Source organism: Dermochelys coriacea, chromosome 1, assembly GCF_009764565.3.
Source record: "Dermochelys coriacea isolate rDerCor1 chromosome 1, rDerCor1.pri.v4, whole genome shotgun sequence".
Lineage (NCBI taxonomy): Eukaryota > Metazoa > Chordata > Testudines > Dermochelyidae > Dermochelys > Dermochelys coriacea.
The window spans coordinates 266,720,961-266,744,965 of NC_050068.2; the positions used below are offsets into that span (position 1 = coordinate 266,720,961).

The 24,005-nt window shown below is 42.3% G+C and overlaps 1 protein-coding gene across 10 annotated transcripts in view; it reads left to right on the top strand.

The window, feature by feature from the left end:
- Nucleotides 1-24,005, top strand: part of UHRF1BP1L (UHRF1 binding protein 1 like) — an 87,150-nt gene that overhangs the window by 26,739 nt on the left and 36,406 nt on the right. For all 10 annotated transcript variants that reach the window (XR_006273988.1, XR_006273989.1, XM_038408101.2 and 7 more), the window contains 3 exons: nt 14,205-14,367; nt 15,772-15,810; nt 20,171-20,262. Coding sequence is in view for 8 of the 10 variants with exons in the window: in XM_038408101.2 (XP_038264029.1) it covers nt 14,205-14,367; nt 15,772-15,810; nt 20,171-20,262 (294 nt within the window). In the remaining 2 variants the exon portion in view is untranslated. The remainder of the gene's footprint in view (nt 1-14,204; nt 14,368-15,771; nt 15,811-20,170; nt 20,263-24,005) is intronic.

Genomic DNA, 24,005 nt, shown 5'->3' on the forward strand with positions numbered 1-24,005 from the left:
GGGCTCTAGGGGACGAGAGCTGAGGAAGCATTGTTTTAAGTCAGCCATAAAATGTTGGTGTACTGTGGGGCCAGGTGGGTACTCATAACAGTGCCGCTGACTCAGAGATAGTAGTTCAAACCTAAAATGTAGGTCTTGAGGGATAGAGGGAGATTTTGCAATAGCTAAAGCTTTCAAGATATTGAAAATAAATCAATGTAAACATTTTTGTGTTTGGATTCCCCTGCAGTAGTAGCAAACCAAATATTTGCAACTTTTTATATTGCAAGAGGCAGGGAGGGGGCAATGAGGACATAGGTCAGAATTATCTTTTGGCCAAATGGCTGCAGCAGCTTTATTAAACCTTTAACATAACGAAATTATATCCTAAAGCTAGTCTGCCCGGACAGTAGTAAAAAGAGGGTAGGCCTCAGCCAACCCAGCTGATTATCAACTTAATCACATTTTCACTGATAAAATTCCAAGCTTTCTAAATTTTCCATGGTCTGACCATAGTCACTACCAAGTGCAGATCACTGCATGAGGCAATCATTAGGCCTCATACAAGTGCCTGGAACTCCCTGCAATCCAGTCCCCTTCTTAGTGAAGGAGAGTTAATGCCCAATTCGCTGAAAAGGGGTAATTTATTTCCACCTCTGTGGAGTTGTCAGTACCAACCATATACTATCATTAACTCTATTCCAGATTAGGGAAATCTCACCCATGCTGCTAGGACCAACTACTTAAAATTGCGATCTTGTAAATCAAAAACAAATTAATTATTCCATGTAATTGTGCACTCACTCCAGAGTCTAGATGTGCCTGAACCCCAGAATATGCAACACCTTGCCTCCCCAATGTACAGTAAACATCCACAAAATACTCCTGAGGGCATTCTGCGCCAAAAATTAAAAATTATGTGCCAAAAAAATAAAAATTATGTGCACAATATTTGAAAATTCTGCAAGTTTTATTTGTCAATAAATAAATATAGAGGCACCAGCATGGGAGTGGGGAGTACAGGCCAATGACTGTACGAAGGTGAGAGATCACTGTACAGCCTCCTCACCCCCAGGACACCCTCAGTGGTGAGGCTGCACCCGACTCTAACACAACAAAAGGCCTGGGCCTGCCCCAGAAACACCCTGGGGCCCTGCCTCTCTGCACCAGGCGCATCAGGTCTGGGGCTAGCAGGCATAACAGGGCATGATCCAAGTGTGGAAGGGCTCAGTGTGGGGGATCCAGGTGTGGGGTGAGAGGATTCTGTGTGGGACAATCTGGGTGCAGGCAGCTCAGTGGGGGATCTAGGTATTGGGGGATATGGATGCACAGAGGCTCATTGCGGGGATTCCAGGTGCAGGGGCAATGGGACTCTGCAGGGGCTTCCACGTGAAAGTGGTTGAGTCTCAGCAGAGGGGCTTGGGTGTGGGGGTCTCAGCAGGGGAGTCTGGGTGCTGGGGAAGTGCAGCTAGTTGGGGGTCACTGATGTGGGGGCTCAGGATGGTGCAGGGGGTGGGGCTCATCAGGATGGGGGTTTGAGTGCAGGGAGCTCAGTGGGGAGTGGTCTGGGTGAAGGAGTGGGGGTCCACAGGCGGGGGGTCTGGGTGCAGGAAGCAGGGGAGGATGCTGAGCTTCCTGCAGCTGGGGGAGGTTTCCGGGGGTGGGTCTGACACAGCCCAAGCCACTCCTTGCAGGGGAAGAGGAAGTCCCACCCTCTCCTGCCTCCAGCCCAGCCGGGACTAGCAGTTGGTCCTGGATCAGGGTAAGAGCCACTGGCTGGGCTGTTCCAGCCCTGCGGTGATTTACCTCTCCACTGGCTGCTCCAGGTGTCTGAAACGATGTACCTGCATTGCTAGGGAGTGGTGTGTGACTGCTTTTGCAGCTTCCTAGTCATTTTTCTGCAGGGAAGCAAAGAAATATGCTGGGGACATGAATTCTGCACATACACAGTGGCGCAGAATTCCCCCTCGAGTAACAAAAAGACAGAGTGACATGAAACTGATGTCTTAGGTGCTAGTAATCTCCTGGGAGGTGTGAGAGAGGAAGGAGGGAAGGTGAGATTTTACAAGAGCATTGTGGGGAGGGTGATGCCTGTTTTGACCCAGCACTGCTCTTTATGCCCCCTGCCCAGCTGCACGTCATCCAATCCCAGTGTTTATAGCAAGCATTGGGAATTCACCAACATCCTCTCTCCAAAGAGAAAAGAGTTATTGGTCAGCAATCTTTGTGGTACTGCCCAAAGGTGTGGCCCTACCCTCCTGGCCCCTGGTCTTGAGGGGCCAACCTATTTTAATACATGAAGACCAGAGAGTGAAATCAACAACTGACAATAAGCAAAAGTGAAGATGAATAGTCTGTTCTCATTGTGCAAGGTCAAAGTGAAGAACAAGCATCACAAACGATGAAGAGCAAACTAGATCATTAATCAGGAAAAAGAAATTAAATTTGAAGTGTTATTAACTAGAGCTAGTTGGAAAAATTGCAGTGAAACTTTTTTTATGAGAAGTTTCCAGTTCACTGGAAACAATTTGATTTTGGTGAACTTCTGATGGAACCCAGTGAGGATGTTGAAGAACCAGTTGCCCTGGGAATCAGAGAGCCAAGGGATCCCAGGCTCTCACCTCTTCAGCAGCCACTAGGCAAGCTGTGGTAGAGCCAGCACTCCCAGGACTTCCAGGTGCCAGGTATGCTAAAGGGGAGCTTGGAATCTGGAACTCCAGCTAAGCCTGGAGGTTTGTAGTTCAGGAGTCAGCGCTTCTGGCTAGGCTTCTCCCAGACCTAGGCTTCTGGCTCTTCCAACAGACTGCGGGGATCCAGGGACCCTGGAAACCCTGCTTAGCTGCTGAGTGAAATTGACATGATTGTTGTCAGTTTCTCTGCTGACCACCACTGAGTTGCAGGAGTGAAACTAACCAAACTGTTGTTAACTTGACAAAAATTACTTGTGCATGGGTATTTGCAGGAGGCTTATTCTTTCTCCATTTGATGTGAGATTTAGAAAGAGACCTTCAGATGTACTGACTGGTTTTTGCAAAAATCTTAGAAAAATAGTTTGAATTTTTGGTTGTGAAATGTGGATGTTGGTGATGAATATATAATAAGGAATATATAAAAATGAAATAAATAGGTTCTCTTGAGGTTTCCTATTTTAAAAACATAAAATTCCCTGCAATACTAGTTTGTAATGCTGTATGTTAAAAATACTTAATGTTCCTGTTATGGTTGAAAACACTGAATGTCTACCGTACAGTTCCAGAATCTTGATTTTTAGCCAAAAGATGCAACTGGTAATGTGATCTCTGACATTTGGTGAGGCTTTACATTCTAAAATGAGAGGATTACTCATCCCTGTATTCAAGCAGGTTAATAAGCTTTTCTTTTAGTCGTCCTTTTGTTCCTTTGTTTCACTCCAGTTCTATTTTTATATGTACTTCTTTTTCTTCTGAAGTTGCATTGCTACTTTGGATTTCCCTCATTCTAGCTTTAGCAGCCTCTATTTATCAATCCAAGCTATAAAATAGTTAGTTCATCCTACGTGGAAAAATGATGTAATTTACCAATGAGAGTGTCATGATACATCTCTAACTTCCTGTTGAAAGTGTTATGTAGACACTCAAAAAAATGCAAAATTGCCCGAAATAAACATGCATTTTCCAGAGCCCATCATGGCCATCTTCATGTTCTGTGCATCAGTTGGCTCTTGTGGTGAGTGTGATGTGACAGAAATTCTGGAGAATCATAGTGGAACAAGAGCTAGTAAGCAAAATGTGAGGGGAGCTAAAAGAAGATTTAAAAAATTAGGTATATGCTTTAATCCCCTACTACCTTTTGCATGCAGAGTATAGAGAAGTACATAAAATGTATTTTAATATTTTGCAACATTTTGAATTCTTCTTCGAGTAGTGGCCCTATAGGTGCTCCGCTCTAGGTACACTTGTATTCCCTGCCCCTCAGATTGCAGATTTTAGGTAGCAGTGTCTGTCCATAGATACGTTTTCTTGTTTCTTTCCTCTAGGGAAGTGGACTATAGAAAGGGTATGCCTGGCTTCCCCGGGTTTAAATGTTACCTTTTGTGCCAAGAGGCTATCCTGATCAGTGATGGACATTCCCACTCTATACTTGTCTCGGGGAGTTGCATGTCCCTCAAAAGTGTAATTTCTGCCTCAAATTAAAGACAATGTCCAGAAAGAATTGCAAACTAAATCTGTGTCTGCTTATAATGGAGAGGTCACTCTGACCATCTTTCAGCCCCAGCCCAAGGACCCCTCCTCCATACAGTGGTCCCCAGATGAGGCTGACTCCATCAACTTCCTCAGCACAACACTCCCCTGCAACTTCAAAAAGGAAATCCATGGAATCCTCTCAAAGCCTCTAGGAAGCAGGCTTCAAGAGAATCTACCACAGAGACAATCCCTGGCCAGGATGACTACCTTGGCACACATTGATCTTCGACTCAGTACCCACTAGGCTGCAGGCTCCTAAGGTACTGTCATCACCAGCAAGCCTAAGGACTCTAAGAGTTTGGGTTCAGGAAGACTGGTACCATTGGGTGAACAGAGTGGTAGAGAGAAAACCATCTCCTCTAAATCAGTACTGACAGAGTCCCCTGCGGCCTTGGTGCCTAGTACTTCAGCTCCGCAGAAGACCCGACCAACCCCTACAGGTTATTCATTGGAGCTCAAGAGACCTCTGGTATCATCAGCATCTTCTCCTCAGTCACCTCTGCTCATCTTAACTCAGCGGTACTGCCCACCATCCCGGTACTGCAGGAATTTTGCTTTTCCAGGGAGTTCGTGGTTTCAGAAATGCCTGAGTCTCCCCTGCTCAGCACTGACGCATTTCAGGTACGGACTACCTCTCGCTCTCCACATGGTACCAGTGGAATCTCCCATAGCTTCCATAACTGCTCCACTTCTGCCAAGTGATGAAAAGGAAGACAATGATGATTTCTCATCAGTCTCACACATTTCTGTCCAAGGCTCTCCTTTGCACTGTCAGGGAGCTTTCCATCCTGAGACCTCTTCGGAGCCAGCTTATTGTCATGAGAGACACTGCCCATCAATTTGGTACAGATGCCTTTGGGTCCCCCCATCTATGCCTTTTGCACCACCTCAGTGCCTTACTGGGGACCCTGGGTGGTTTATTGCCAGCAATTTTTGAAGGCCCGTAGTGTTTCTCACTGGGGGAAGAAAAGGCAGTCCTCTCCAGCTTCTGTCTCTAGAGCTCCTGATCCACAAGAGTAGACCTTTGAAGAGCAAGAAGCAAGATTAGACAAAATTACTCCTGCGACCAGCATTTCTCCATCCTCCTCTGATGAGCCCATTATGCCTCCTCCACTGACCTTGGCAGATGATTTTACACAATTTCAGGACCTTACAAATTCTACTAGAGGAGGTTAAGGAATTGCAGCACAAGCTACTCAACTTCCTGCATACCTCATCTGCCCACATTGCATTACCCATTAACAAGGTCTTGCTGGATCCAGCAAAAATAATATGGCATATCCTGGCCACCTGTAAGAGAGAGGACAAAAAATACCATGTTCCCTCCAAGGACTCAGACTTTTTATTTTCACATCCATCCCTGAACTCCCCTGTCATCGATGCTGTAAACGAACGTGGCAGATGGCACCATGCTAAATAGACCCCATGTGGCAGGGATTTTAAATGTCTTGATTTATTTGGATGTAAATCATACTCTTCGGTTATCTTACAATTTAGGATCACCAATTACCAGGCTCTCATGGCAAAGTATAACCATATTAATTACTCTAAACTGAATGCCTCTACTGAGCGTCTTCCTACAGATCAGATGGAGCATTCAGTCTCCATGGCAGTGGTCATGGGGAGGGCTTCCTGGCTTCAGCTTTCTGGCTTTCCAAAGGAAGTCCAGTCTATAGTTGAGGACCTTCCTTTTAAGGGATCAGAGTTGTTTGTCAAGGAAACTGATAAATCCCTCCACATAAAAAGACTCTAGAGTCACCGTGCACTCGCTGGGAATTTACACACCTGCACAGAAAATAAGATAGTGCAGAGATCCCAGCCTACTCAATTTCTCTTCCCCCAGAGGCATTATGGACTCCAGCACAAAAGACAGTGATTGCAGGAAAGGAAACCAGCTGCTCCACAAGCATTTACTTCATAACCCCTCTCCATATAAACATCAGTTTTGATGAGTTGGTTGAGGGTTCAAGTTACCACCCCCATTCTTAACTACTGCAACAGACCGCATGTCTCCTTCGCTTTGGTGACTGTCTTTCATCAGAACTGGGAACACATAACTATGGACAAGTGAGTGATGGAGCTCATTCTATAGAATATTCTATCCATTTTACCTCTCTTTTTCCACCCTGCTCCCTGTCCCTCTTCAGGGACCATCTCACAAGCACCTTTTATGACAGGAAAACAACTCTCTACTGAAGCTTGGTTCTATAGAACCTGTTCCCACACAACACAGAGGGAGGGGATTCTATTCCAAGTATTTCCTGGTACTGAAAAGAACAGCAGTTGGAGATCCATTCTAGAGCTAAGATCACTGAACAAATTTGTAAAGGTTCAGCGATTCAAAATGGTAACTCGCGTAACAATAATCCAGCTCTGGACTCAGGGGACTGGTTCTCTGCCCTCGATCTACAGCAGTGGTGGGCAACCTGCGGGCTGCATGCGGCCTATCAGGGTAATCTGAATGCGAGCCATGAGACATTTTGCTGACGTTGACCGTCTGCAGGCATGGCCCTCTGCAGCTCTCAGTGGCTGTGGTTCACCGTTCCCAGCCAATGGGAGCTGCAGGAAGCAGCGGCCAGCACGTCCCTATGGCCCACCACTGATCTACAGGATGCTTACTTCAATATTGTGATCCACCCATCCTGCAGAAGGTTACTATTCATTCTAGATCAGGATCACTTTCAATACAAAGTGCTCCCTTTTGGTCTATCATCCATTCCCAGAGCATTCTCAAAGAAAGATCCTTTCTGTGGTAGTGGCACATGTTCGCAAACAAGGAATTGTGTGATGGGTTGGATCACAGAAACCCCCTTGGGAACTGCCAACCGATGTGCCGAGACTACTTCTGCCCCTGCTTTCCTGCCCTGGCAGCTTGGGACTTCAGTGCCCTGCCTGATTTGAGCCAGACCCGCTAGCCCGCTTCAAACCCAGACCCAGGTCTGAACCATGTCCCCTAACAGCTGTAGGCTTAATTGAAAGCAGCTTAAGAAGTGTTCCTGTCTTTAACACTCAGATGTCCAACTCCCAATAGGGTCCAAACCCCAAATAAATCCGTTTTACCCTGTATAAAGCTTATACAGGGTAAACTCATAAATTGTTCGCCCTCTATAACACTGATAAAGAGATGTGCACAGCTGTTTTCCCTGCCAGGTATTCATACATACTCTGGGATAATTAATAAGTAAAAAGTGATTTTATTAAATACAGAAAGTAGGATTTAAGTGGTTCCAAGTAGTAACAGACAGAACAAAGCGAATTACCAAGCAAGATAAAATAGAACATGCAAGTCTATGTCTAATACAGTGAGAAAACTGAATACAGCTAAAAACCTCACCCTCAAAGGAATTCCAGTAAGCTTCCTTTTACAGACTAGTCTCTTCTAGTCTGGGTCTAGCAATCACTCATACCCCCTATAGTTACTGTCCTTTGTTCCAGTTTCTTTCAGGTATCCTTGGGGGTGGAGAGGCTATCTCTTGAGCCAGCTGAAGACAAAATGGAGGGGTCTCCCTGGGGTTTAAATAGACTTTCTCTTGTGGGTGGACACCCCTCCCTCCCCCTATGTAGAATCCCAGCTACAACATGGAGTTTTGGAGTCACATGGGCCAGTCACATGTCCATGCACGACTCAGAACTTACAGGTAGCAGCCATGGTTCACATGCTACCTTGAACGTCCTCAAGTAGGCTTCTTATGTGGATTGGAGCATTCCAAGATCCATTGTTCGTTAAGTGCTTCTTGACTGGACACCTAATTTGCACGTTCCTTTCTCAAGAAACTGACCAAATGTTTTACTAAGGCTACTTAAAAATCAAGCAAGTACACGGGCAATATTCATAACTTCGAATACAAAAATGATACATACATACATACAAATAGGATTAATAGATTCAGTAGATCATAACCTTTACAGAGAGATTTACATGGTATATGTGGCATAAAACATATTCCAGTTATGTCATATATACATTCATAAGCAGATTTCCATAAAGCCATATGGGGTGCACCATCACATTACGCTCTTCCCATGCTTAGGCAATTGCCTGCTTAAAGCATTCTCCTTCAGTGAGGGTTTGATGGAAACACAAAAGACCATGGACCTATTCCTCCAACTGGGACTACAATTGAATGTCCACATTTACTCAAGTACATCTGCAGTAGCAGCCAAAGCATTCCTCACCTCACACAGGTTCAACACTGTCGTCAGTTTGATCTTGACGGTACAGGTCAGGCCTCACACATTGGCCAGAAACTGTCTCCAGCTACTGGGACACGTGACTGTGAGCACCTTTGTAATAAATCACATGAGACTTCACATGCACTGCAGAGTGGCTCAGAACAGTCTACTGATCAAGCAAACCCAGCTTAAATAAACTTCTCTCGATGCCCTCAATGGTCAAAAAGTCCCTCAACTGGTGAAAAGACCCTCACAACGATTGTTCAGGGGTTCCCTTTGCTCAACCCCCTCCCCAGCATTGGTATTAACATTGGATACATTCCTGTTGGGATGGGGAGCCCACCTGAGCACCCACTCTATTCAAGGCAGGTGATATCCATTCGAGTCCACTCGACTTATCAACTTGCTGAAACTCAGAGCAGTCAGAAACGGTTGCATGCATTTCCTCCCACTGACCAGGGGCAAGCATATAAAGAACATGATGGATAGCGTCTCATCTATATAAATCACCAGGGAGGAGAGAGATCGCCTTCCTTCTGTGCTGAAGCAGTGAAACTCTGGAATTGGTGCATTCGTCACCACATCAACATCTCAGCAGTTTTACCTTCTGGGTATACAAAACACCATGGCAAATACTCTCTGCAAACACTTCTCCCAGGATCATGAATGGGACATAGATCCCTCCATTCTCCACCACACAGTTCTATGCTGGAGCATCCCAAAGAGATTTATTCGCCACAGTCAAAAACAAGAAATACTCCCAGTTCTGCTCTAGGGCCAGTTAGGGTACCACTCTCCTGGAGATACCTTTCTCCTGCAATGCAACAGAGGTCTCTTGTATGCATTTCCACCAATTCCTCTAATACCCAAGGTCCTGATCAAGATATAGAGAGAAAAAGCCAGGGTTATACTTGTAGTTCCCACGTGGTCAAGAGAAACATGGCTCTCTTACCATACGTAGCTGGCTGTTTGCCAGCAAATCTCTCTCCAACCTGTTCCTCATCTCCTCTTTTAGGACGCTGGCCCGGTCCATCACCCCAATCTCCAGGTTTTCCGGCTCAAGACATGGCTTGTCAGTGGTTCAAGGGGTTAGAAATGAGGATGTAAAAGTGGTGCTTTTACATACCAGGAAACAAACTACTTGTGACGCATATATCCAAAAGTGGAAGAGATTCCAATTCTGGAGTGACATGAGGGACTTTCCTCCAATATCCTTTCCATTGTCATTTGTGCTAGATTACATCCTAGAACTAAAAAGGTCAGGATTATTTCTAAGCTCCGTAAAGGTGCACCTCGCAGCTGTCATGGCCTTCCATTGTAAGGTAGAGGGTTATTCTGTTTTCACTCATCCTACAACAAGAAGTTTTCTCAAAGGTCTGGGTAGTCTCTTCTCAAAATCAGCAGCTCTGCATTGGCATGGGATCGCAACTTTGTCCTCAGCTATCTTACAAGACCTCACTTTGAACTCATGGCCACCTGCTCCCTTCTACATGGCATTTCTAGCAGCTATTACTTCTGTTCAAAGGGTGGGAGAGATAAAGGCTCTAATGGTGTTACCCCCCTTTTACAATCTTTTTAAAGACAGGGTCATGCTATGACCATACCCAAAATTCCTACCAAAAGTATCTTTGGACTTCCACATAAACCAATTGATCCACCTCCCAGTTTTCTTTCTGAAGTCACGAGATGAAAGAGATGCGACATTTCATACACTTGATGTCAGGAGAGCATTAGCCTTTTATTTAGATAGGGCTAAGCCCTTCAGGAAATCCCCCAGACTATTTCTCTCCATTGCAGACTGATCTAAGGGATCCTCAATCTCCAAAGACACTCTAGATGGATATTGAGCGCATTACCTACCACTATTGGTCTTACAAGCATAATAGAGGAATCTTCAACCTCCTTTTAGAGTATGAACTCACTCCACGAGATTCCTCATCCCTTACATAGCCTTCCTCAAAAATGTTCCAGTCGCAGAAATATGTAGAGCCATGACCTGAACATTTGCTCATACATTTGCTGAACATTATGCAGTTACTCACGATTCAGCATCCAATATCATATTTGGCTCTACTGTCTTGTCTTCAATTCTCAGCTCGACTCTGAAGCCCTACCCCTTCATTAGGGGTACTGCTTCAGAGTCAGGTAGGGTGGAGCATCCATAGGGACACTACTCGAAGAAGAGGAGAAGGTTACATACTCTGTGCAGTAACTGTGGTTCTTTGAAGTGTATTCCCTGTGGGTGCTCCACTATTTGCCCTCCTCCCCTCTGCTTCTGAGTTCATTCCAATGAGCTTTGTGGCAGAGAAGGAACTGAGGGTGGTTTGCCTGGTACAGCGCTATATAGCCCTGGTGCAGGGCATGAGATGGGGAAAGCGCATGTGCAAGCCGAACGGACACTGCTACCTAAAATCTCTGCGCTGAGGTACAGAGGGTGCAAGCATGCCTAGAGTGGAGCACCCATAGGGACACATCTTGAAGAATCACAGTTACTGCACAGGGTGAGTAAGCTTCTCTTTATAACCTTCAGAATAATTGTGGTTACCTTTACAGTAGCTCCAGATTTTCACCAATGTTTGTTTCTGATTGATCGTTATTAAGTAATAAAGAAATAAAATTATAGTTCAACCAGAAACAATTTGTCTAGGTTTAGCTACATTTTAAAAAAAATAAAGTTGCTAGGTAATCACAAACTTGACATATTCAGAAAAGAAATCTCTTTAAACAATCTTTAAGGAATGAACAATCTCTTTCTTTAAAAAAGAAAAAACAAAACACATTTCTTTAACTAAATGGATTTCAGTTGGAGCACTGGGGAAGTTCCAGAAGACTAGAAAAAACTAATGTTGTGCCAATTTTTAAAAAGTGTAAACGGGATAACCTGCATAATTAGAGGGCTGTCAGCCTGATATCCATCCCAGGCAAGATAATGGAGTGGCTGATATGGGACTCAGTTAATAAAGAATTAAAGGAAGCTAACATAATTAATGCAAATCAACATGGGTTTATAGAAAATGAATACTGTCAAACTAACTTGAGATTTTTTTGGGTTGAGATTACAGGTTTGGTTGTTTAAAGGTATTAGTATTGATGTAATATACATAGACATCTGTAAAGCATTTGACTTGGTACCACAAGTCATTTTGATTAAAAAATTAGAATGATATAAAATTAACATAACACAAATTGAATGGAATAAAACCTAGCTAACTGATAGGTCTCAAAATATAATTGCAAATCGGGAATCATCATCAAGGTGTGTTTCCAGTGGGGTCCCACTGGGGTCCCAGGGATTGGTTCTTGGCCCTATGCTGTTTAACACTTTTATCAATGACCTGGAAGACAACATAAAATCATCAGTAATAGTTTGCAAATTACACAAAAATGGGGGAGTGGTAAATAACAAAGGGGACAAGTCACTACTACAAAACAATCTGGATTGCTTGATAAACTGGGTGCAAGAAAACTGTGTTTCTATATGGCTAAATGTAAAAGTATACATCTAGGAACAAAGAATGTAGGCCAGATTTATGGGATGGAAAACCTTCACAAGAAGCAGTGACTATGAAAAAGATTTGAGGGTCATGGTGGATAATCAGCTGAACATGAACTCCCAGTGTGATACTGTGGCCAAAGGAGATAATGCGATCCTGGGATGCATAAACAAGTGAATATTGAATAGAAGTACAGAGGTTATTTTACCTCTGCATTTGACACTGGTGTGACCGCTGCTGGCATACTATGTTCAGTTCTGGTGTCCACAATTCAGGAAAGATATTGATAAACTGGGTTGGGGGGTTCAGAGAAGAACCATGAGAATGATTAAATGATAGAAAATATGCCTTACAGTGGTACATTTAAGGTGCTTGACCTGTGTTAGCTTTACAGTGGTTCAGGGGTGACTTGATTACAGTCTATAAGTCTGTACTTGTGGAACAAATGTTCAACAATGAGCTCTTCAATCTAGCAGAGAAGGGTGTAACTTGATCCAATGGCTGGAAGTTGAAGATAGACAAATTCAGACTGGAAATAAGGTGTAAATTTTTAACAGTGAGAGTAATTAACCATTTGAATAATATAACAAGTATCGTGGTGGATTCTCCATTACTGACTTTGTTTAAATCAAGATTGGCTGTTTTTTTCTAAAAGATGTACTCTAGGAATTATTTTGGGGAAGTTCTAAAGAAGGTCAGACTAGATTATCACAATGGTCCCCTCTGGCGTTGGAATCAATGAATCTAAAACTGTTTCTTGCATTCCTCTTAGTCTTGAAAATTTAAAGTTGTGCTTAAACTGGTAGGCAGTGGTGGGATTCTTTGTGGTTATGATGTCTGGTTGAGTAACATGATATCCGATGTCTGGTTGAGTGACATGATATCCCATGTCCCTAACAGGAAGCTTAAACTGTTGGGCATTTTGTGTGTTTGGCATTTTGATTTTTGTTAAGCAGGGTAATACGCTTATAAATTTGGATAGCCCCAGAACATGATGTAACAATCAAACAGGGAAAGTGACTGCCAGATATTTTCAGCAGTAATTGGAGACTGGTGGGGAAAAAAGCATGAAAAAACCAAACAACCCTAGCTTAACAGGAAACCTGACAGTTTACTTAGGAACCAGTCTCTCCCAATTCAGAGAAAACATATGAGCTGTACCTGGCATGGACAATGCAGCAAAGTGGTGTTTCCTAGAATGTTTCCCCATCCCCTGGCAAAGACCTACAAGTGGCAATCTGCTACTGAAAAGACTCCAAACACATTCAGTGGACGTGGTGTTGTTTGTACTGTCTGAAGCTGTAAAATGAGAGTCCAGATTGTGAATCAAAAACAGACTTCCATGGCAGAAAGTTAGGCACTCAGCCTCTGATCCAGCAAAGCATATAAAACGTGCTCCATGTGATGTAAGAACTTAGGTAAGTTTTGCCAAGCACCCCTCGGCTTTGCCATTTACATCACTAGGCTATGCACGGATTGGCACAATCAAATGGACTGTTATGCTGATGTAAGTAAATGATGATGCCTTTTAAAAAAAATAGTAATATGTACAGTATGTGTGTCATCTTTGAGATTTCTCAGTATATACAGAAGACCTTGCAATGTAGTCAGATCATGACATTTCAAAGTATACTCTGACGAAAAAACACTTATGGTAGGATTTATAATCCTGTCTTTGAATTGCTACATTGTACATACACCAGAATCCTATGCAACAAACCAGTTTCTACCATTTGTTTTTGATAAATTCTGAAATTAAACCCTAGTGAATATTTTAAGTATAATTTATACAAGATTTTCTCAAGCTTAAAGTGAGAATAAAGTCAGAAAAGTGACTTTGTAAAAGTAACACCTTCTTACTCAAAAGATCTGCCGCCTGAGTTTATTCATAATCATATCTACTTATTTGAGGAAAAAATATATTTTCACTAGTTTTTCTCCTGTTAGCCCTACAGAGCCAAAACAGTTCAAAGGAGAATGAACTGGATTCTGTTCTGGCTCACACAATGTCAAAAGAATTGTTAGCTAAATTCTAAGTACAGAATGTTTATTTCTGATGACAGACAAAGCCAGAAAGAACGCATCTTAATTGTTGAATCCATTTGTTTACTTGTAAATGGAGCAGATTTGATATGGAAGTCATTGAGGGACAAACTTGTGAGTGAAACCCCTCAGGGCCTTTTTTACCAAGTCAGTTTTAGGGTCAAACTGTACTTTGAAGCCTGTTCTTTTCAGATGCTTACTTTGCTGATTTATATAAATTGTGAGCTATGACATGGTTAACTAATTGCTTTATGTGACATTAACTTAAGTTTTAATGCATATTCTCTTTTAGGTTCACCAAAAACCTGTCACCTGACAAGATCAATCTGAGCACACTAAAGGGGGAAGGTCAGCTGACCAACTTAGAGTTTGATGAAGAGGTGCTTCAGAACATGCTGGATCTTCCAACCTGGCTTGCTATAAACAAGGTCTTTTGCAATAAAGCAGCTATTAGGGTGAGTATTTTATTGTGTTGGAACAGTAATTAAGCAAGACTTTCTCCCATTTTCGTCTTTTCTGCCTTCTTAAAACTTATTTTCAAGAAGTCTGAAAATCGCTAATGTTGAATTTCATAATGTTATAAATTTGCTGTAGGTGTTTAACAACTTCATAAAAAGAAGTTGAAGGCATTAGATAGTAGAAAATGTTGTTATTATTATCCCTCGTAAGACTATTACAGAAGCAATGAAAATGAACAGTGATTTAAGTTATTTTTTCTTTATCCAAGTGGAATTTTCTTCATATGCACTTTGAAATGGAGCAAGGGATTGTATATTTTTGCAGAGAAAGCTACTGGAGTTTCCTTTGGCTATGTCATACCATCTGCTTTAATTATTCTTTGTTCTTTTGTGTGTTATAGTAGAACCCCAGTTACGCACACTTCGGGAATGGATGTTGTTCATAATTCTGAAATGTTCGTAACTCTGAAGGAAATGTTATGGTTGTTCTTTCAAAAAGTTACAACGGAACATTGACTTAATACAGCTTTCTATGCAGAAGAAAAATGCTGCTTTTAACCATCTTAATTTAAATGAAACAAGCACAAACACTTTCCTTACTTTGTCGAATCTTTTTTTTAAACGTTCCCTTTATTTTTTAGTCATTTATGTTTAACACAGTGCTGGGTGCTGTATCGTATTTGCTTTGTATTGCATACTTTTGGTTTCCAATAAGGTGTGTGGTTGACCAGTCAGTTCGTAACTCTTGTATTTGTAACTCTGAGTTCTACTGTACTTTTTCTGCCACATTCTTCCATGTGGTATCACCTTTTTTTTTTATGCTTTTCCATCCCTCAGAGATCATATATTATGGTGACATACTCTGCCTGAAAACTAGACAGAACTCTCTCTGGAGCCAGCGAACAATGCTCCTTCAGGCTCTCTTGCTAGGAGGTGATGTGATACACAACGCTACAACTGTCTTATCTCCCAGACCATGCTAGAATGGGAAATAGAGAAAGCAAGCTATCGTGATTTATATCGTAACATAGCAAATCTGGGGTTTTTTGTTTTGTTTTTAAGGAAGGAATGTGAAAAACTGTTGGACTTTTCTTATGTCTGGCAACACAGAGTTAAAGAGACAGATTAATTTTTTCGGTCTTTTTTCCTTTCTGCCACCAGTAGTTCCTAAGCTACATTTCCTTTTGGCCACATGACTTTGTGTGTTATATGATGCATATGTCTCACATAAAATTATTTATTATTTGTACTAGCTTCAAAAGATCACATACAAGTCCAGCAGTTCAGTGTAAATTTTATTTTTATATCTAGAAAATAAAAATGAGAAACAGATATCTTGATTACTACGTATTTTCTTCGATGTTTGTTTGATTTGCTTTAGCATAATGTTTTATCTTTCAGATACCATGGACAAAATTGAAAACTCATCCAATCAGTCTGGTAAGTTCTGAAATCAACCCAAAAAGGTGTGTGTGTGTGTGTGTGTGTGTGTGTGTGTGTGTATGTATATTAGACAGAGAGACACACACACACACACACACACACACACACAAGAAGTTTCCAGGAATGACATTCTGTATGTCACTCTGAAGCCTAAAATGTCTGAGTCATTGTGGAGTGATGGAAACAGCTACAATCATAGTTGAGAACTTCTTTTGTTCAGCACAGCACCAGGTTGAATCATCACTGGGTTTTGTGGTCTTTTATTGTCCAATTTTTAAGTTCTCAGCCACACATCTCTCCCAATATAACACACCTCATATACAAATAAACACAGCCATCAACAGAACAACACAACCAGCATCCACAATAACCTCAGACATCACTCTGAAGACTAGAATGCCTGTTGAGTCAGTGTGAAGTGAGGGAAACAGCTACAAGCATGGTTAAGAATGTTTGGAATATTGCCAATCATAAATTATCACTGGAATTTGTGGTCTGTTATAATCCAATTTTTTAAAGTTTTCAGCCATTTTCAGGTTTTTTACACATGACTTTGCAAATAATACCTGTCATGTGGTATATGTACCCCACGCGGGCTCAGCAGTCAAAGGGTTAATGGTACTGCCAGCCAATGTTGATTGGTAGCCTCACAGCAGCTGAGAGAATAACAGGTCTGGGAAGCAGAAGGGCATGGGGCTACTGGAGGAGTGAGCAGGCTGGAGAAAGGAACTTCTGTCAGCAGACTGCTGAAGAGCTGCCTAGAGACAACACTCCAACAAGACATGAACAGACTAACAGTTGAAGAGCCTGCCCGAGGCCCAGGGGAAGGTAGGAAGGAGCTCAGGCCACTGTCAGAGTCTGCGAACCCTGGTCCTGCTTGTCTGGCTTGAGGGCCCTGAGCTGGAACCCAGTGGAGTGGCTGGGTTCTCCTACCAACCCCCTGACGGACCTGAGATCAGAGAGGGTTTTCCAGATTCTGGGGTAGCCAGAATAGCCTGAGAGCCCCACTGAGCTGAGTGAGCTGGAGCTATGCCCTGGTTGACCTGGAGGGGCACTGTTGCATTGATGCACCGACTCACAATACTCTTTTGATAGCATGGGCTTTCAGATAGTAGTTGTAAATACATTCCTTTTTAAAAAATGTTTTACAGTTTCCCTGAGATTAATTAGAAATAATTTAAACCTTAGCTGGTGTGTACAGTGTGTCCTTTGATTACCAGCAGATGGAGATGAGAAAACATTCTGGTGACTGTATCCCTATCCTATAAAGATGAGGGTCTCTAGGTTGTTACTTGATTCCCATTAGAAAAACTTTTTCTATAATTTCTAATTATTTCAGCTTTACCTGAAAGATAGATATTTGTCTTCTAGTCTCATTGCAAGATCCTTCCTCCTCCTTGTCTGACTTTATTCTCTAAGGCCCTTTCCACACTACGACTGTAACCTAGCCCTGGGACTCGGTGACAGCATGGTTGTCCCCCGACCTAGTTGCAACACAGTTAAAACATGTCCAAGGCTTTAGCTTGGTTTATAGTTGTAGACAGAACCCAACAAAATTAGGAGATGCATAGAACTGGATGGCTGCCATTTTTCAGTTCTCCATCTCTTTTCTTACAAGCCTCTCAGGAGAGGTTGGAGAAGCCAGAAGTAGCCTAACTGACAGTCACTGGTTCTCATTATTCAGTTTCCATTTGAGTTTATTAATAGAGATACTTCTTCATTACTTGTATAAGTTGCCTGCAAACAGATTTAATGAATCGGAATTGGTAGGAAAAGTTAATAATTCAATGATAGAAAGTATCAGGAACTCACTGGTTCTTCTAGAAAGCAGTGTATTCACCAGGATGGAACACTTCAGGCTGTTGGCTGAATTCTGCCCTCAATTACATCACCACAACCTCATTATCTTTGGCTCGTGTGTGTAATTGAGCACGAGTGTCACTGAGCAAGGCTCCTCTCTTGCCCTCTCCCCTCAGAAACTGCAAAGACTCCTGTGGTTGTACCTTCACCATGTCCTTTTATTTTAAGTTCCCGCCATGCTTTTCACAACAATCCCTGTGCAACAGTCTATCTACAATGTTAACCTAGCTTCTGGCCCTCTCGTCAGGGCCTGAGGGAAACAGGTATCCCTATTTTGAGCCTCTGTGTGGCTAGGCTTGGCTAGCTCTGTTCCTCCCTCTCCCATCTTGCACTTCCTTCTTGTGCCTCATCTTGTCAGCTGTGGGCTTATGGGGTAATTGATTCAGCTGGCCAGCCTGATTGACTAATTACCCCTTCAGCTTTTTCCCGGGAAACTAATTAATATCTAAGTGATCAGAAAGCAGGCTCGCCTGTTTGCACCCTGCACTCTGTCACAGCAAGGTTGAGCTTAAGTAGCCTTCATTTAGTTGGCATACTCTGTATACATGATTTAGGTAGCTTGAGTAGTTAGTGGTGCGCTTGCCAGAACTCAATTGTCTTTTGTTTAAAAACTAAGGCTTTCAGGAAATCAATCTTTTAATATGGTGGCAAATGTTTTAAGTGCCTTTGCTCATGATTAAATTGGCCTTACTATTTGTACTTGTTAAGCAAAATAATGTCAAGGAGAACTCTTGCACAGACTCTATGTAGCAGTTTTCTGTACTAAAATAAAAACAATTACCAGCCTTTTTAGTGGCGAAAGCGGAGGAATCAGACATCTATTTGAGAAAGCCCATAGTCAAGCTCTATTGTTTATTTGTATTACAGTAGCCCAGTCAAGTCTGGGCTCCTTTGTGCTATGTACTATACAGGCATATAGTAAAATGCAGTCCCTGTTCCAAATATCTTATTGCCTTATTTTAAGAAAAGGCCTAAGAGATTAGTGAAACAAACAGAAGGGGCAGGGACGCTGAGTTAGGTAAATATGTTTTTACTTTTTTCATAAAATAATTGTCTGTGCATTAGGAGTGTCTTTTGTTTTTGTGGGTTTTTTGTTGTTGTTCATTGAGCTAGGTGAGCAATTAGCTGTAGTTTCAGCTCACCATATCAGCTAGCAGCACACTATAGACATCATAGTAAATGAGTCTTAAGGAGGAATCAGGTAATAAGATTATGAATTTTTGGGGAGGAGGGGAGGCATTCCATATATAATGGGCATCATGGAAAAAAGTGCAAAGGTATTTGTGGGAGAATTGAACAAGTGGGAGATAGAAGCTGGCATAAGTGTGAAGGCAATGGCTGATTGAGATAATTGAGCCATTCGGTACAACAAGGCAAAATTGTGAAGGAACCTGAAGGTAAGGGCAAGATGTTTATATATGTGGTTGAAATGGCGAGCAAGTGGAGAGACTTAAAATGTGTGTGGTGATGTCAGAATGATGGGCCAAGAAGATAATCTAAGCAGCAAAGTTTTGAATGGACTTGAGAGGAGGCAAAGTTACAGTAGCCCAGCCAGAGGGAAAGAGGTTGCAGGAGCCAAGTTTTAAAAATAGGGATTCTCCTTAGCCATTATTATAAATTTAAACCATGACCGTTTTTAATATGAGTGGGCAAAGAGACTGCTTCTGCATTTAGATGGTCTCTTCCTGGCAATAACACACTGTGATTTTTTTTTTAATCATTTGTTAAATTATTTGGCAAGGTGCAGTTGTGCTTTTAATTACATCCTTCAGTATCTATGGGGTTTGAGTCCCTCACACCTTCAGTCTTCTTTTTGAGAAGTCCAGCCTCAATAATGAAAAATAATGTCAAATATGACTGTTAATCTTAAATATTTTTTCTCAAAAACTCTACATTATAGCAAATCTATTGAAGATTCACCTCTGTAAATTTTCTTGTAGATACAAAATGTTTTAAAGATATCAACAAAATGTCTAGCAGCCACTGATACATTTCAACAATAGACCAGTTTGAATCACTTTCTAGTAAAAATGTCTGAAAAGCAAAACACACAATAGAGAAAATTCAAAGGGCATAAAAGCTAATATTATGTGAACCTTCACACTGAAAGACTGACTGTGTAGAGAAAATCAAATTCTTCCTCATTTTATACTCATTCAGAATTCAGCCTTTGAGAAATATACTACAATGTGATGAATAGAATATTTTCTTGACTAGAAGTCAAGAAATATACAAAGTTTATATATGACCGTGAAAATCTAGGAGAGTTGAAAAAAATGATATCTGATATAAGCACTGTGTAACCAAAAGTCCAAAAATGTAAATGGTTATGTATTCTATTTAAGGTTTTCTAATAAAATGCTATGGCCAGAGAATATTTATGAAAGATTTTTACTTAATGTTCTTACTACTTTTTAATTAATAGATAACTTAGATATCTCAAAATCTAGTGCAGTAAATTGAAATTTGTACCAAATTTCTTCATGTATTTTTCAAGTCCCTGGATAAAGTAATAATGGAAATGAGTACTTGTGAAGAACCACGTGCCCCTAATGGACCATCACCTATAGCGACTGCATCAGGACAGAGGTCAGTTGTAGTTTTTAAATATTGACATGCACTTGATACAAAATATTTAAAATTATCGGATCTGTTCTCATGAAGCAGCACAGGTTGGAGGATTTATGTGCATCCGAAAGCAGTCTAGACTAGTCCATTAGTCTAAAGGTAAAGTATAACAACCTTTAAAAATATAGGGTCAGGGCCTGCTTGCTCAGCACCCCTAAAATTAGGCCACTTATTTAGGTGATTTAATATAGGTTTAAATGTATAATGTTAGGCACCCAAGCTTGAAAATTTATCCTAAATATATATTGCATTTTCTAGTTCATAGGATTGTTTAATCCACGTAATGCATTTTAGGGTGGAAGAATAAATCCCAAGTACCATAAGAAGAACATACTTTTGGATAGGCCCAAGGCAAAATAGCTTTAATTATTTGGAAAACAGATATACTGCTTTCAAAATATTAACTTTTGTCTAATGGATAGCATTAAAGACCAGATTCTCAGATGGTGTGAATGTTCATAGTTCTGTTTTCTTCAATGACTATATCAGCTGAATCTGGCCTAAGAGATTTGACATATAACCCAGTCTGACTAAAATATCAGATAATTGGTGGGACAGAGAGCCCCAAACTTGTGGTCTCATAATTTCTAAATCTGCCTGAAAGAGGAGACTGTAGTAGAGCTCATGGAAGTATTCCTTGAGTCTTCATGTTAATATGGCACCTTTACAAGGTAAAATAGAGACTATAATGTTTGTGGTTTCTAAGCTGCATAGGCAGTTATATTAAGCAGAAAATGTCTTGACTACACAAGGGGGTAGTACTGGGTCTAATCTGAAAATGTTCTGACTGCTGAACATAATTTGAAAAGGGTCAACCGGGTGAAATTGTTAGAAAATCAGTTAAAAGCTAGAACTAGTTAAATCCTGGAAGTACATTCAAATAAAGAAAAATTGAATAATTGTCTGTGAACCCAGCCTATTTGATTTTGACACTGAAGATTCAATCCATCCAAACAAGAAGGAATGACTAATAATGGATGTGAAGGGCAGGAACTTAATTGGGATGCTTTCACATCTGTGACAGAACCGTTGCAACTGCTAGGAAAAGAGCCGTACATTTTGAGAGCAACAGAATATTAATTTACTCCAACATGAGTCCAATTATTCAGAGTCACAGATCCATAGATTTTAAGGCCAGAAGGAACCATTATGATTGTAATGGTTTCCCCCCGGGTTGCCACCTGGAAATGGGGTACTGCTGAGCCCTCTGACCCACCAGCCTGGGTTCCCTCTCACACTGTGCTGCTGTGACAAGCTGCAGACCCACTCCCGGTCCTACACTTCCACCAGCATTCACACAGGCAGGGACACACCCAGCTGCAGTTACATTCAGGCTTTCTGACCAGCCACTGCCTGAACCAATAACAGAGAGGTTACAGCCAAGATAACTACCTGCTTCCCAGGCGTGCACCCCCTTCTGGAGTATAAGCCCAAAATTATATCGTCTTGCTCTGCACAGGGAACTGTACAGCATAAACTCCGAGAGTTCATTCCTCCCTCAATGTGGAGAGGAAATGCAACAGCTCCTTGAGCTAAGATTCCCACGCACTTCTCAAATCTAAACCAGTAAGTTTGGAAAGCATAAAATAAGTTTATTAATTACAAAAGATAAATTTTAAGTGATTATAAGTGATAGCAAAGAGATCAAATAAGATTACCTAGTAAATAAACGAAAATGCAACCTAAGCTTAAGATACTAGAAAGATAGGATATAAATTAGCAAATTCTTACCCTGGCTGATGACACAAGCAGGGTGGCAGGTTCTCAAGGTACAAGCTGCTCTTGCTTTGCAGCTTGGAATCCCCAGGTTTTTCATATACAGGCTAGAAATCCCTTTAGCCTGGATCCAGCACTTCCCCCAGTTCAGTCTTTTTACTTAGGAGCTTCTCTTTGGTGTTCTGTTGTGGGGGAATGAAGAACAACAGGTGATGTCACTCCCTGCCTTATATAGCTTTAGCGTATAACAGGAACCCTTTGTCCCAAACTCAGTTTGTGGAAAAACACTGACATCCCAAGATGGAGTCCACAGTCATGTGGCTGGTCACATGCACTGGCATAACTTGCTGAGTCATAGCAGCCATTACTTATAGGTTGTCTGGGATGTTTACAGGAAGGTTAAGTTCTTTGAGGATCCATTCTCTTTGCTGTTGGCCCATCAGCACTTTCTGGCTTCTTCATTGTTGTACCAGAAAGGCTAGCTGTGCGTGTCACCCAGAATAAGCATATTTGAAATACAGTTACATAGTCAATATTCCTAACTTTAGATACAAAAATTATACATGCATACAAATTGGATAATCACATTCAGCAAATCATAACTTTTCCAATGACATCTCAGATAACCTGTCTTGTACAAAATACATCATAATTATGCCATAATCATATCATATATATAATAACATCACTGTGAAGAATATAAGGTGCAGTGTCACAATGATCATCTACTCTGACCTCCTGTATCCCACAAGCCATAACATTTTATAATTAGGAAGAATGTGGGAAAGATAAAATAGTCCTTCATATATGAAAATGTGGAATTCATAGTTTTGTATCTTAGCAAATTCATGTGACGCCAGAGGGAAACATCTCTTTTTTGGGACGTCCTGTCTGCTTCACATCTGCTCAGTTAATAGAACATCATTGTCAGGAATCAGGGTCTGTAGCAGGGTCATTTGGGTAACCTAATGAAAGCTGCTGGGCTATAGTAGGCTGCCTAACTGGCTAGACTACCTGTTTGGTTGGAAGAGTCAGCAGACCAGCTCTTAAGTCCAACAGCAGCCGCAGTTCAGCAGCTGCTCAAAGCATTCGCCCATAGCTGAGATAGTTCCTGCTCCTGCCTCGTTCACAGTGCTGCTCCTGCCTTGGACCCAGCCCTGCCTCATTCCAGGTAACCCGGTACTGATCTTTGACTCCAATCCTGACCTCTGATTTCAGGTCTGACTCTGCTTCTGATCCTGAGCTCCTAACTCCAGCTCTGACCTTGGACTATGATTCCTGACTACTGATGCCTGCGGGAACCACTTGGCCCAATGCCTGCTCTCTAACCACTAGGCATGACCACCCATGTCCTGGTTACTGACAGTTTGAGCAGCCCCAACACATACAATAAGAGTTTATACCTGGTGTGGGCAAACTTTTTGGCCTGAGGGCCACATGTGGGTATGAAAATTGTATGGCTGGCCATGAATGCTCACGAAATTGGGGTTTGGGGTGCAGGAGGGGGTGAGAGCTCCGGCTGGGGGTGCGGGCTTTGAGGTGGGTCCAGAAATGAGGAGTTCAATGTGTGGGTGGGGCTCTGGGCTGGTGCGGGGGGGGGGGAATGAGGGCTCTGGCTGGGGGTGCGAGCTCTGGGGTGGGGTGGGTATAAGGGTTTGGGGTGCAAGAGGGTGTTCTAGGCTGGAACCAAGGGGTTTGGAGGGCAATAGGTGGGTCAGGGCTGGGGCAGGTGGTTGGGGCGTGGGATTGGGGTCGGGGTGCAGGCTCCGGGTGGTGCTTTCCTCAAGCAGCTCCCAGAAGCAGCGGCATGTCTCTCCTCCAGCTCCTTCGTGGAAGCACAGCCAGGCAGTTCTGCATGCCGCCCCGTCCGCAGGTGCCACCCCTAGCTGCTGGGGCCACGCTTGGGGCGGGGGCAGTGTGCCGAGCCTCTTGGCTGCCCCTACGTGTAGGAGCTGGAGCGGGGGCGTGCCACTGCTTCTGGGAGCTGC